The 13,936-nt window shown below is 37.5% G+C and overlaps 1 protein-coding gene across 8 annotated transcripts; it reads left to right on the plus strand.

Annotated features, from left to right (window-relative positions):
* Positions 1 to 1,542: 1,542 nt before the first annotated feature.
* On the plus strand, positions 1,543 to 12,266 carry LOC121628352 (proteoglycan 4-like). 8 transcript variants are annotated; one of them, XM_041967385.1, is made up of 16 exons: positions 1,543 to 1,762; positions 3,474 to 3,512; positions 4,252 to 4,384; positions 6,289 to 6,384; positions 7,383 to 7,442; positions 7,534 to 7,587; positions 7,693 to 7,758; positions 7,850 to 7,903; positions 7,994 to 8,056; positions 8,570 to 8,623; positions 8,729 to 8,794; positions 8,886 to 8,939; positions 9,045 to 9,110; positions 9,202 to 9,255; positions 9,346 to 9,408; positions 11,694 to 12,266. In XM_041967385.1, the coding sequence occupies exons 1-16, from the start codon at positions 1,631 to 1,633 to the stop codon at positions 11,927 to 11,929; spliced, it is 1,290 nt and encodes a 429-aa protein (XP_041823319.1). In that variant the 5' UTR covers positions 1,543 to 1,630; the 3' UTR covers positions 11,930 to 12,266. The 8 variants fall into 8 exon arrangements, with proteins under 8 accessions (XP_041823319.1, XP_041823320.1, XP_041823321.1 ...); XM_041967386.1 differs by lacking the exon at positions 6,289 to 6,384 and having other exon boundaries at positions 1,607 to 1,762; XM_041967387.1 differs by lacking the exon at positions 6,289 to 6,384 and having other exon boundaries at positions 1,608 to 1,762; positions 4,252 to 4,345.
* Positions 12,267 to 13,936: the final 1,670 nt, after the last annotated feature.

Raw genomic sequence — 13,936 nt, forward strand, 5'->3', positions numbered from 1 at the left:
AAATATTTCGGCCTGGAAATGGCCTAGAGACCCCAAAATCAGGTCAGTATTAACTGAAGCCATGCCCTACAAGGCTGCATTGGAATGGTGAAGCTAGATTGTCTGTGTGCAAAAAGCCACCCCGTTTTGCACTTTTCAAACAAGGCCTCAATGTTAAAGTATTAGACTGGACACAAATCTAAATATTTCGGCCTGGAAATGGCCTAGAGACACCAAAATTGGGTTAGTGTTTACTGAAATAATGCTCTACAAGGCTGCAATGGAATGGTGAAGATAATCAGTCTGTGTGCAAAATACCACCCTGATTCAAACTTGTAAACAAAGGCCTGGCATGGGCCCACATTTCCTGGGCCAAAACTACCCCATCCTTGGGTCCAGAGGTGTGAAATTTCGACCAGTTGCTTCTGGTGGCCTGTACTACAAACATGGAGAGTCTGGGATAAATCACACAAGGTTAAAAGATTGCCAAAACATGACCTCAGGAGTAGCTAAAGAGGGGAAAATTTAACTTTGTCCAATTGTCACCATATTCACACCACAGTTTCCTCTGGTCTGTGGGACCCCACGTTCAAATATCAGCACTATAGCTCAAAGTATATTGGAGTCATGGCACTTCATACTTCAAGCTAGAGTGCTCAAATCTGTACCAGTTGTCAATTTTAGTGTTATCAGTTTGAAGCAAATCAGACAAAGTATAGTGTAGTTAAGACAGTTGTGACAGTTTAAAAACAAGTTTCCACGTCTAATACATTGGTGGTCAGGTGGGCTTTGTGGACAGAAATGTTAAATGCTGAGGAATATTCCATAGATTAAGAATATACAAAATATGGTCAATAATGTAACAAAACCTCCACACTTTAAACAAAATGCAGGAAGTAATTTTATTTTTTTTTTTCTTTTTCTTTTTCTGATTGTATGCCACACTGGCCCTGCCTCAGTCAAATGCTTTCCTCTGGTTACATGAGGCCAGCACTGGGTGTCGGGGAGGGGTGACTTTAAAAGCTTTGAAACTGAGCTAAACCATCCTCTTCTTAAAGCAAGATCAAGAGCATGTATTATTTAGTCAGTTTTTTTATTTTATTTTTTTTTTACAGGTAGTTTCAGAATATAAAAACCATATAGCCGTTTTAAACTATATTTAAATTAAATGTAAATAAAATCTAATCTAAAATGCCATCTAATATGTAATCATGTCTTAAACATATTTGTAAATCTATTTATACTTCCATTTAAAGTTAAAAACCATAATCATAGGTGAAAGAGGTGCTGGTCTCAAACAGAATTCATGTCTCAGTTTCCAGCTTGGTCATAGTCTCACAGCGAGGTCATGGAGAGGTGAAACTAATTAAGCACCTGCACTCCCAAACTCTTCACCATGTAGCGGTGCGTTCAGGGGGACTGGGTGACACCTGACTATACAGTTCTGAAATGAAATATTACAGTTAATTAGTTTTTCTAAATCTCTAAAATTGTTCTAGACCATCATAATATCTGTACCATGATTAATCATTCCATTTGAGAGTGATTTATATTTAATTTTGACATCTTTAACATCTAAAAACAAAAACTCTTCTGACAAGAAGATAGGGGTTTATAATTTCTCAGGGTTCATGAATGCATCTGCAAGAACATGCTGGAACCTCGTAGGTCTCGGTGGCTGCAGCGGCTGCAGAAGCACCATCAGAAGTGTGAGGAGCAGTACAAACTGGAGGCCAAAAAACAAGCACAATTACAGCATGAGCAAACGGCACAACTGATCAAGGTAAGTCATTTTTCTTTTCTATTTAAAAATGCTAGCTTGTTTTTTTTTTTTTTTTTTTTTTTTTTCTTAAGAGTCTCTCCATACGGAGCTGTTTGGTTTTAATTAGACTACATTAATTAGTACAGAATTTGATCACTTTATTTATAAGATACTTTTAAATTACTTTTATTGTGAGTTGGCCCTACATAAATAAAGGGATTTGACTGGCTTGTCCAAACTTAGCAAACATTAGCCTATTTAACATTTCTTAGCCAGCTAGCAAGGCTGCCGCATGTTGTCATTTAACGCTAGGCACAAAAAAACATCAGAACCATCATAAATCTCTCTGTCAGTGTGTTTGGGTATAAGTTGAACAGGCTGAACAGAAACGTATAGAACATGCGCAGGTGACATTAGTGGGCCATGTTGGGGACCCGGTGTTCTGTCAGCCTTGTTAAAATATCCCACGGCAGGCTGAATGCATAGCTGTCAATCTGTGCCTACCCCAAGAAAACAATACCCAAGATTCTTCTTACAGTTCACAGTTTAGTGCTATATAAAAAGTTTATTAATTACTTCACAATCATAAATCCATCAGGGTACTATCTTAAAAAAATAACAAGTGATCAAACATTAAACTGCAAGTACATTAATGCAGGTAGGGTGTCTCAGCAGTATAAATTACCCATTTACAGTGTGCTACCTTACATATTCATCCAGGTAGAATGATTTAACAGTATAAACTAATGAATGCATCTAATTCATTCTATATAATAATGGAAACTCAAAGTATTTTAAAATATACAACTTTACTGAGCATGAAGAAACATGAAATGGTTAAATAATTTTATTTTACAAAAATTTTCTAACACTTCTAAGACTTTCCTACACCTGACATGAATTTATAATTGATTATTAAGTGTTTATTCAGCCATTTTACAAACCTGCGAGTCTGCAGTTACACCATCAGACTTATCTTTTATGGCTTAATTATTGATTTGAAATCACATCTATTATCTGTTAATCTGTGTGGATTCATTTCTGCCAGATGGAGCACAGTCCGTGGAGTTTTATTAAGGTTGAATTTTTATATCTAAAACAAATGTTTATCCTCCAAGTCAGGATTCCCTTTGCAAGTAAAGAATAGTTTTATTCTCATGACTGAGAATGTGTGATCTAGACAGAGGAAGATGCTGTAACAGTTTTTGGCCTTTGGCCTTCTTCAGTGAGTTACAGGTCCTTGTCGAGAAGATTTCAAACAGGTATCCTACAGCTGGAATTAGGTTCTCTTTCAGCTAAAGAGCTTCCTGTGACTTAAGATAAAGTAAATAAATGATCACAAGAAAGCAGTAAAATATCCAGGGAGGAATGGAGACTTGGATTTGACTGCCTTCTTGTGATTTTAATTTAATTATTTTACAGTGGAGTGCAATAACTTTTTTCATTATCTTACACTCTTGACTTTTTAAAAATGTAATTCATGTCTGGACAATCATCTCCATGAACTCCTGGTCAGTATCAAAAGTATTTAAAATCAAGTCTTCCTGTCTATTCAATCAAAGCAACTATCTTCTATGTTTTAGTTGAACTGCTCTAAAAAGAAAAAGTAGAAAAAAAGAAGAAAAAAAATTATACTACATTTTTGGTTTTTGTTGAAACTAAAACCTGACAGTTTTTTTGTTGTTGTTTTGCATGTCTATTTTCATGTTTTATACTGATTTCTCTTTCACAGATGATGAACAGAAAAAAAGAAAAACAAGAGGAGATATTGGTATGTAATTCATTTTAAGTAAATCATAAGGAGATATAGGCACAGTATTTGCCTCTTTCTGCTGAACTCATTCAGTTAAATACCATTAATTGTCAAATAAAAGCCATCTATGGAGTCACATAGCACTCTATTTTTTAAAACTGATGAACCAACAGAATTTAGTTAATTTACTAAATAAAACAACCCAGGTGGACACAAGATTATATATCTGAGAGTCATTCAAGTTTAAAAAGCATGTGTAATTTAACCACAATGAAATGCTTGCCACTGTATTGTTTGTTATACATAGAATGTGAGAATCAAATGCATGACGTATATCCTATTATACTTTGATTGTCTATAATGAAATCCTCAAAAACTGAGTGCAGGTTTGCTGACGGGCAATAACTTGTTGATCAGATATATGATTTATTTGGAAATTGAACTAAGTTTTATGCCATTTGTCTTGATTCCTGTCTCAGTTGTTCTGTGCTGCTTCAACTTAACTCAAACATAGACACACTTGGTAATTTAGATGGGAAGCCTTTTCTGATACTATGTTGTAGTTTAAATTGTGCTACAAACAAAATTGTGGAATTCACTGGTTGGATCAGGCTGGTAATCAGAAAACCTGATCTTTGTTAAATATTCATTAACTGCCAGTGGATGATTCTGTATTATACAATTTGTTTTTTGGCCACATTTCATTTAAATGTAAATTTTGCAAGTTTGGTTAAATGATCTTTTTTATTTCTTTAAGGATATCGCTCAGGAGTCAACAGATGATTCTCTGCCAGAATCTAGTCTTGAAATGGAAAGTGACTATATCCCCTCATCCTCACCATCATCTGAAGGCGAGGAAGTCAAATCCAAATTGAAGGTCAAAAAAACAGGTGATGAATCTCAAGAACCAGAAAATCTGAATAAAGATGGTAAAGATGGGGGTCTGTCTGCCGTTACAGTGAAAACCTGTTACAAGGGAGATAAACGAAAGTGGGACAAGAGACACTATTGTGTATATTGTAAAAAACCACAAAGCAAAATGGCACGACACCTAATGCGGAAACACAGTGATGAAAAAGAAGTAGCCCTTGTAATATGTCTGCCACCAAAATCCAGGAAACGAAAAGAAAAGTTGGAGCAGCTTCGAAGGAAAGGCAATTATTTTCATAACATGAAAGTCCTACAAAGTGGAAAAGGCGAAATTGTAACCTATAGACAGCCATCTGAAAGTGGAAATGTACAAGATTATTTACCATGCAACATTTGCTATGCCTTCTTTGTAAAAACTGAGTTATGGAGACATGAAAAACTATGTCGGAAAACTTTTTTGGACACACACAGTGGATCAGAAGAGCCCAAGAAGAAAAGAAGAGTGCAGACTGCTGCTGTCTCTCTTCTTCCTCTCAGAGGACAAGCATCTCAAAGGTGTTCAGACCTCATTTGCAGAATGGTAGTTGATAAGATATCAACAGAGGTAAAGAATGACCCGCTCATCTGTGAATATGGTGACAGACTTTTAGAGAAACATGGCAATGACCGCTCAAAAGATGGTCATGTTAGCCAAAAGATGAGAGAGTTGGGTAGATTCATGCTTGCTGCAAAGTCCCTTAACTCACAAGTGAAGACCCTACAAGATGTTCTTGTGCCACCTAATTTTTCTTTAGCTGTGGCAGCATCAAAAAAAGCATCTGGTTACACAAGGACCAAATACAGGTACAGTACGCCATCTCTTGCTTTAAAATTAGGACACTCATTGAAGACAGTGTGTGACATTATGATTGGACAACATGTAAAGGCTGAAGATGAAATGGCTGCAAGTAGAGTGAGGAGCTTCTCAGGCTTGTTAGCTGCAGAGTGGGACCTCTATGTGTCAAGGCGTGCACGCACAAACTTAGAAGAGGACAAATGGAACAAAAAAGAAATGATCCCACTAACAGAGGATGTCATGAAGCTTCAGAAAATGCTGAAGGCCACAGAGGAGGCCTCTAAACAGAAACTAATGGAAGGACCTAACCCTCAAGCATATAAAACTCTTAGTGAGTGCATTCTTTCACAAATCATTCTTTTTAATCGAAGACGTCAAGGTGAGGCTGCAAAAATGCCTCTGGTCACCTACAAGGAGAGAAACAAAGAGAAGCCAAATAGGGATGTGATGCAGTGTCTCTCAAAACTGGAACAAGATTTGAGCCAAACGTTCACCAGGATCGTGATCCGAGGGAAAAGGGGTCGGAAAGTGCCAGTGCTCCTTACAAAACAGATGAGTGAATCACTAGATTTTCTCATTGAAAATAGGAACCAGGACAATGAAATTTTGGACAGCAATGAATATGTCTTTGCAAGACAGAATTCAGATTCTCATCTTCGAGGTTCAGACTGCCTTAGAAAGTACGCTGTTTTCAGTGGGGCAAGCAGGCCTGAAACACTCACTTCCACCCAGCTGCGGAAACATGTGGCAACACTAAGTCAGATAATGAACCTGAAAGACAATGAATTAGATCAACTTGCTAAATTTATGGGACACGATATTCGTGTTCATCGAGAATACTACCGACTGACAGAGAACACACTCCAGCTTGCCAAAATGAGCAAGTTGCTCATGGCAGTGGAACTTGGAACTGATGTGTACAAAGGCAAATCTCTTGATGAGATTGATCTAGGTTTAGAAAGTGAGTATAATTTTTATTTCCTATTAAATTTAGCCACAATGAAACATTCAACAGGATTACTTTGTTATAGATGGACTTGTGAAAATGTTAAATTGAGCACAACATTCTATTTTTTTTCTATTACACAGTTGATTTGTCTGCAAAAGACGCAGCTCCCCAACTGTCTCAACCAAGTGAAAGTGATAAGGATGCTTTTAATGCAGATGTTTTTGAAGACACAGATGGTATGAATGACTGATCACTTTCAGTTAAACCCTCTTGTCATTATATGTCAAAATAATAAGTAAAATGTGCATTAAAGTACCAAAAAGAGACAGCTCTCCCAAATGATAATGCATTATATTTTATATAGCACTTTTCAAGGCAACCAGAAATGCTTCATTATCTGGTCAGTGATGGTAAGTTACAGGTACCACAGAAACATGGCAGCCAATGTGCACCAACAGCCTATCCAACCCCCCACTAAAAATTCATATACTAGCAAAGAAAACATTTGATTCATGGAGGTTGCCCAAGGACACAGTTCTTTGCCAACCTTCTACTCATTGGATGACCTGCTCTGCCATCTGAGCAACCAATGCCCCAAATCAGAAACAGAAAGATGTACATTTAGACATACTTTTTTTGGGTGGGGGTCATTTGTTTTATCGACATGTCATTTAAATATAGTGAGTCAGTTTGGCAAAGCTGTAAACATTGTGGTAACTTTTACTTTCACCAGCTCCTAATATCAGATGGTATAACCCCCAAATCATTTAGCAAATTTTATTAATTTGGGGTTTGCTGAGAATAAGACTTATACATGATTCCTGGGTAACACACGTGTTTTTTTTGTTGTTGTTTAAGAGTCAGACTGCCAGACCCAGATGCCTGAGCCATCAGAGATGACCAGGACAAAGAAAAAAAGTAAACATTTTATTCTCTTCAGTCTCTCTGATCCCATGTGGTTATTCAGTGTTCACGTTGTTTATTCTCAACCATTTCATGCCATAATGTTGTCAGTTGTCAAACTGAATATTGATTTCTCATATGATGCTGCTTTTCTTATTTTTTAAGGACCTTCCAAAGAAAAAAGGGCCAGAATGACCGAACCTACTGCTGATTCAGATGGTATGAAAACTACTATAGGTTAATAAGTGTGTGAAATTTGTATATAATTGGATTTTGCTGTTGTGATTTGTCTTTTTATTACTAACATGTCATGCATGCTTTCTAGTGGAAGAGTCAGACTGCCAGACCCAGAGGCCTGAGCCATCAGAGATGACCAGGACAAAGAAAAAAGGTAAACATTTTATTCTCTTCAGTCTCTCTGATCCCATGTGGTTATTCAGTGTTCACATTGTTTATTCTCATCTTATTCTTATTTTCTTAAGGACCTTCCAAAGTAAAAAGGGCCAGAATGACCGAACCTACTGCTGATTCAGATGGTATGAAAACTACTATAGGTTAATAAGTGTGTGAAGTTTGTATATAATGGATTTTGCTGTTGTGATTTTTCTTTTTATTACTAACATGTCATGCATGCTTTCTAGTGGAAGAGTCAGACTGCCAGACCCAGAGGCCTGAGCCATCAGAGATGACCAGGACAAAGAAAAAAGGTAAACATTTTATTCTCTTCAGTCTCTCTGATCCCATGTGGTTATTCAGTGTTCACGTTGTTTATTCTCATCTTATTCTTATTTTCTTAAGGACCTTCCAAAGTAAAAAGGGCCAGAATGACCGAACCTACTGCTGACTCAGATGGTATGAAAACTACTATAGGTTCATCAGTGAGAGATGTTTGTATATTAAGGTTTCCACCGCTGTGATTTTAACATATGTTCTCTTTAATAGAAGAACCGCTCTGCCTGACCCAGAGGCCTGAGCCATCAGAGACGACCAGGACAAAGAAAAAAGGTAAACATTTTATTCTCTTCAGTCTCTCTCTGATCTCATGTGGTTATTCAGTGTTCACGTTGTTAATTCTCAACCATTTTATGGCACATGGCATGAGTGTGGGGTGCATGGTGGTGTGGTGGTTAACACCATGGCCTCACGCTGGTTCAAGCTTTGGCTGTGGGGAGATTCAAACAGTGGTCTTTCTGTGTGGAGTTTGCGTGTTCTCCCCATGTATGTGTGGGTTCTCTCCGGGTTCTCTGGCTTCCTCCCATCATCTGAAGTAATGCATGTAAGGTTTATTATTTCATCTAAATTCTCCATAGGACTGAGTGTGGGTGTGATTGGTTTTCTCTGTGTTAGTCCTGTGATGGACTGGTTACCTGTCCAGGTGTACCTGCCTCTCGCCTAATAATTGCTGGGATAGATTCCACCTCCCCCCTGAATTGGACTAAGCAGTAAAGAATATGAATGTATGAATGTCTCAGTTGTAAAATAATTTTTTCAGAATGATACTGCTTTTCTATTTTTAAGGACCTTCCAAAGTAAAAAGGGCCAGAATGACCGAACCTACTGCTGATTCAGATGGTATGAAAACTACTTTAGGTTAATAAGTGTGTGAAGTTTGTATATAATGGATTTTGCTGTTGTGATTTTTCTTTTTATTACTAACATGTCATGCATGCTTTCTAGTGGAAGAGTCAGACTGCCAGACCCAGAGGCCTGAGCCATCAGAGATGACCAGGACAAAGAAAAAAGGTAAACATTTTATTCTCTTCAGTCTCTCTGATCCCATGTGGTTATTCAGTGTTCACATTGTTTATTCTCATCTTATTCTTATTTTCTTAAGGACCTTCCAAAGTAAAAAGGGCCAGAATGACCGAACCTACTGCTGATTCAGATGGTATGAAAACTACTATAGGTTAATAAGTGTGTGAAGTTTGTATATAATGGATTTTGCTGTTGTGATTTTTCTTTTTATTACTAACATGTCATGCATGCTTTCTAGTGGAAGAGTCAGACTGCCAGACCCAGAGGCCTGAGCCATCAGAGATGACCAGGACAAAGAAAAAAGGTAAACATTTTATTCTCTTCAGTCTCTCTGATCCCATGTGGTTATTCAGTGTTCACGTTGTTTATTCTCATCTTATTCTTATTTTCTTAAGGACCTTCCAAAGTAAAAAGGGCCAGAATGACCGAACCTACTGCTGACTCAGATGGTATGAAAACTACTATAGGTTCATCAGTGAGAGATGTTTGTATATTAAGGTTTCCACTGCTGTGATTTTAACATATGTTCTCTTTAATAGAAGAACCGCTCTGCCTGACCCAGAGGCCTGAGCCATCAGAGACGACAATGATGAAGAAAAAAGGTAAACTTGTTATTCTCTTCAGTCTCTCTGATCACATGTGGTTATTCTTACAGTGTCATTCATATAATTTATTTCAGCCCTCAAGTTTGTATTTTGCAAGGGTGTCTCGAGCCTTTGCAGCAACTAATGGAGAGTGTCAGATAAAGGAACGGGAGAACAGAATGTTCTAGAGCCAGTAGCAATGATGTGAAAAAAGCAAGTGATGAGGAGAAGAGAGAAAGTGATGAGTAAAAGGGAAAACACAAGGTGACTACTGTATGAAGTAGTTGAATTAGGTTTAACAGCATTATGTAAAGTTACTTACATTGGTTTTGACTACTGGTACTAGACTCAGAATATCCAAGACTGAAGTTTTGGGAAAATTGGCTGGCGATGCCACCGCTCAGTTGTCAGACTGAATGTTGATCTCTAAGGCAAGGCAGGTTTATTAGTACACTCCCCTCCAAAAGTATTGGAACAGAGAGGCCAGTTTCTTTATTTTTGCTGTAGACAACCAACATTTGTGTTTGACATCAAAAGACGAATCTGAGACAAGAGTGCAACTTTTTTTTTCAGGTATTTACATCTGTATCTAATACAGAGCTCAGAATATCAAATTATTTGGAACAAAACACAACATTTTTAGGTAATCTAAAGTGTTAAAACATATATTTTTAAAACCAATTGAAACTTAATATCTAGCTGTAAATCCTTTGCAATATACTCATCAAGCCTGGGACTCACTGCCCTCAAACTTTTGCATTTTTCTTTTGACATGACTTTCCATATTTTCACTACAGTGTCTTTAATTTGTTGCTTCTGTTGGGGGTTAGTCCATGTAGTCTCTTCTCCAGCAGGTAAAATGCTGCTCTATGGGGCTTAAATCTGGAGATTGACGTGACCAGTCTAAAATTTCACTTCTTGCTCCCACTGAATGGATGATGCTCCTGATGCCCTTTTGGACCATTATCTGTTGTATGATGAATCAGTTTGGTTGCATCTTTCTTTAAACTGGAAGATGTGTTTCTGTTGTTAGATCATCAAAAAAGATGAGTGGTTCATCCCAGAAGAAGCAATGACATTACCTCCACCGTGTTTCACAGATGAACTTGTATGCTCATGATCATGAGCAGATCCTTTCTTTCTCCAAACGTTAACCTTTCCATCCCTTTGGTAAAAGTTCATATTTATCTCATCAGTCCATAAAACTTTGTCCTTGATTTTTTTTTGGCTGATTACAGTCTGACCTTCCTGTTCTTGCTAATTTGTGGTTAGCATCTTCTGGTTTAGCCTCTGTACTTTGGTTCATGACATCTTCTGACAACAGTAGGTTGTAATGCCTTCACTCCAGCGCTATGGAGGTTGTTGCTGATGTTACATACAGTTGTTTTAGGGTTGTACTGTTTCTGTAATCAGCTTCTGATGTTTACCTTGATTTAACAATCAATGTCCATTACCTAGAACACCAGTAGTTTCTTTGTTCTTCAAAACATCCCAGGTGGTTGTATTGACTATAACCAGTGTTTGTGTAATGGGTCTGATTGATTTTCCATCTTTTTTCAGCTTAGCAATTTCATGTATTTTTTCCCCTTAGGCAGCCTTCTTGTTTTCATAATGGTGACACCTCTAACTACATTATGCACAGGGTGAACATTCACAATCCCACCCATCCCATTCATGAACAACAAAGTGAACATTCAGTGCTCTTTATTATTTAGGTGATCAGTGTAACAGGCGGCGATGGTGCTAGGTGCGCGTCTTGTGTCCCGGACACATTAAACTCTGAAAGGATGCAGTAAGCGCACTATGAATGCATCCTAGGTACATATCTAATTTTTCCCATGAAAAACCATACATTGTGAACAACAGCTCCTGTTTAGAATCACAGTAACTAGCAAAAAAATCTTTGTTGTCAACATACCAGACAAGCGCTGTATCAACCCTTTGCTTATCTAAAAGATGCGCAGATGTGATCACTATACACACAGTATAGCAACATGCTAGTTTAGTTGCTAAGATAACCAGTCAGTCACCACGGATTTCATCTCAACTAAGATACAAACTTCATAGTAAGTAAACTCACGCTTTTACTCCTCGATGATGAGATTATTCATGCAGATATTTTAAGGTTTAGGGGACAAAATAGAACATAGAAAAAAGAAAATATTGATAGCTTTTTTTCCTATTCATTCACAAACTGGCCTCACTGTTCCAGTACTTTTGGAGGGGAATGTAGATGTGACTCACCAAAATAATATAAATACTTAATTTTAAGTAATGGAGTTCATTTGTGATTTCTGTTACAGGCAAGACAAAACATCTAACTGAATCAGAGGTGAGGATCCGCCGTCCGTGGACTAAAACTGAAAAGGCTGCTGTACAACGACAGCTGGGCAATTTTATTGTTCTAAAAAGAGTTCCTGGTAAGGAACCATGCCAAAAGGCTCTGGAGAGAGAACCATCTCTACAAACCCGGACATGGAGAGACATAAAGAACCAGGTGTACAACACCATCACAACATTGAAAAAAAGACAGAAATAGTTTTTTTTTCTTTTTTGTTGTTTTAAGTTTGTTTATTTTACAATGGCCCCAGAAAAAAGTTCTTAAAATGTTTAAGTTACAGTTAGACAATGTTTAAAATTAAATATGGCTGTACAGTGCCATAAGAATGCTTTAAAGCAATTGTTTAATTGCAAGTTTAAGTATTTTTACAAAGGGAAGGTTTCTTTTTGTTTGTTTTTTATTATAACATTTTTATTAGGCTTTGTTGCAAAGAGTCACTTTATGTCACAATAATGCTGTTTACAGCAAGCCTTTTTTTCTCATGAGGGCCACTGTTCTACTGTTTTAAATGGTAAATAAATTTTGCTGTACCACATATTTTTTAATTGACTGATCCTTTACATTTCTTTCTCCTCTTCAACTGGTTTCTTTTTTTTTTTTTTTTTTTTTTTTTTTTTTCAGGCACTAAAAGTTTGAAAAGTTTAGTCAGATGCTCAAACATGTAAACAATTTTTCATTGGCCAGCAGAACATTCAAATCTGATCACATAGAAACCAGCAGTTTCTATGTTTCTATGTGATCTTTTTACTTGGTTTCTCCTGAAGTAAATTAGCTGCTGTGGCCTCTTGATAATTGCCTAGGTGTTGGTTTATCCAGGTCACGTAATCCTTGACATTGATACCCAAATCCGAAAGCTGGAGGCCCACTCAACACAGTGTCTGTTTTCTTCCTGAAAAATCTACTATAATCTCCTTTGTTTTGGATGTGTTAAGGACCATGCTTTTGTCTGTAGGACCTTTTTAGTTGCACCACCTTGCTCCAGGTGGGAAAGGGTAATGTGGGAAGCTGTTGCCATGGCATATACAGCTTACCTGGCATTGTTTAATCTATGAGTACATTTTCATAATATGACGTTTCTGGACGGTTATAACAAAGTTTATTATATGGACACCAAATATTGCATATATATTAACAGACATAACATAAGCCTAAACAAGAACAAAATAAGTGTGAAAAACTCCCATTGAAAAAACTGTAATGCACAATTTGTTTTAGTTAAATAAAACTCTGAAACTTCCAGGAAAAAGGGGAGAAACACACTGGTCTAATCTACCCGGCAACAGGACCCGGTCCTCACAACTGTACAAGAAAAAGATTTTTTTTACTTTGAGTGTTTTGATATTTGAAGTGATATTCTGACTCTCTACTCCCACCTGGTGATAGCTTTGTTGTTTGCACCATTCCACCTATAGTGGAAGTAGGGGTCCTCACAATGAACTCTGAGGACGTGGTCCACACAAAGAGGTAAAGACATGTATGTGTGTGTGTGTGTGTGTGTGTGTGTGTGTGTGTGTGTGTGTGTGTGTGTGTGTGTGTGTGTGTGTGAACTGTGATGACTTTAATATATTGAACAACTTTGTTTGTTGTGCGACTGTCTGTCCTCCGTTCACCTCATCCTGTAACTATAAATACCATCACTAACTGACTCATACTGTCCAACAACGCACACAGTCACACACACACATACACTCAAGGTATAACTATAATTTGTGCCTAACTGCATCACTCTGTCCAAGGTACCAGAATATTATTAGACACAGTCTTAAATCACTCTAAATTACCAGCAACTACACAACCCTCTCTCTCTTTCAGGCAAACAGGGTTTAATGCAAACAGTTAATGTGTGTGTTAGTGTATGTGTGTGTTATTGCTAGCAGGGTGCAAGCAAGGGGTTTGTTGCAGGTCACAGGTCTGATGCTGCAGTGTTTGTTTGCAGGGAGTCTCAAAGCTTACAGTTGAGGTCAGGGGGCTCTTTAACATCCAGAGGCATTTACAACATATGGAAGCACATAAATGAGATAAGCCTTCCTGTTGTGAGGTTTACACAGAGTGTTTTATATTGCTTATATGGTTGATGCACACTAACAGGTGAATGCTAGGTGCAGCTAAGAAGCGATGGTGCAATTTGTCAAACCTCTGGAGGGAACATTTTGTCATCAGTCAGTCTCGTAGTTGTTTATCACTTCTGTCAGTTACTGGATTATA

The sequence above is a fragment of the Melanotaenia boesemani genome, chromosome 17 (genome assembly GCF_017639745.1).
Source record: "Melanotaenia boesemani isolate fMelBoe1 chromosome 17, fMelBoe1.pri, whole genome shotgun sequence".
Classification (NCBI taxonomy): Eukaryota; Metazoa; Chordata; class Actinopteri; order Atheriniformes; family Melanotaeniidae; genus Melanotaenia; species Melanotaenia boesemani.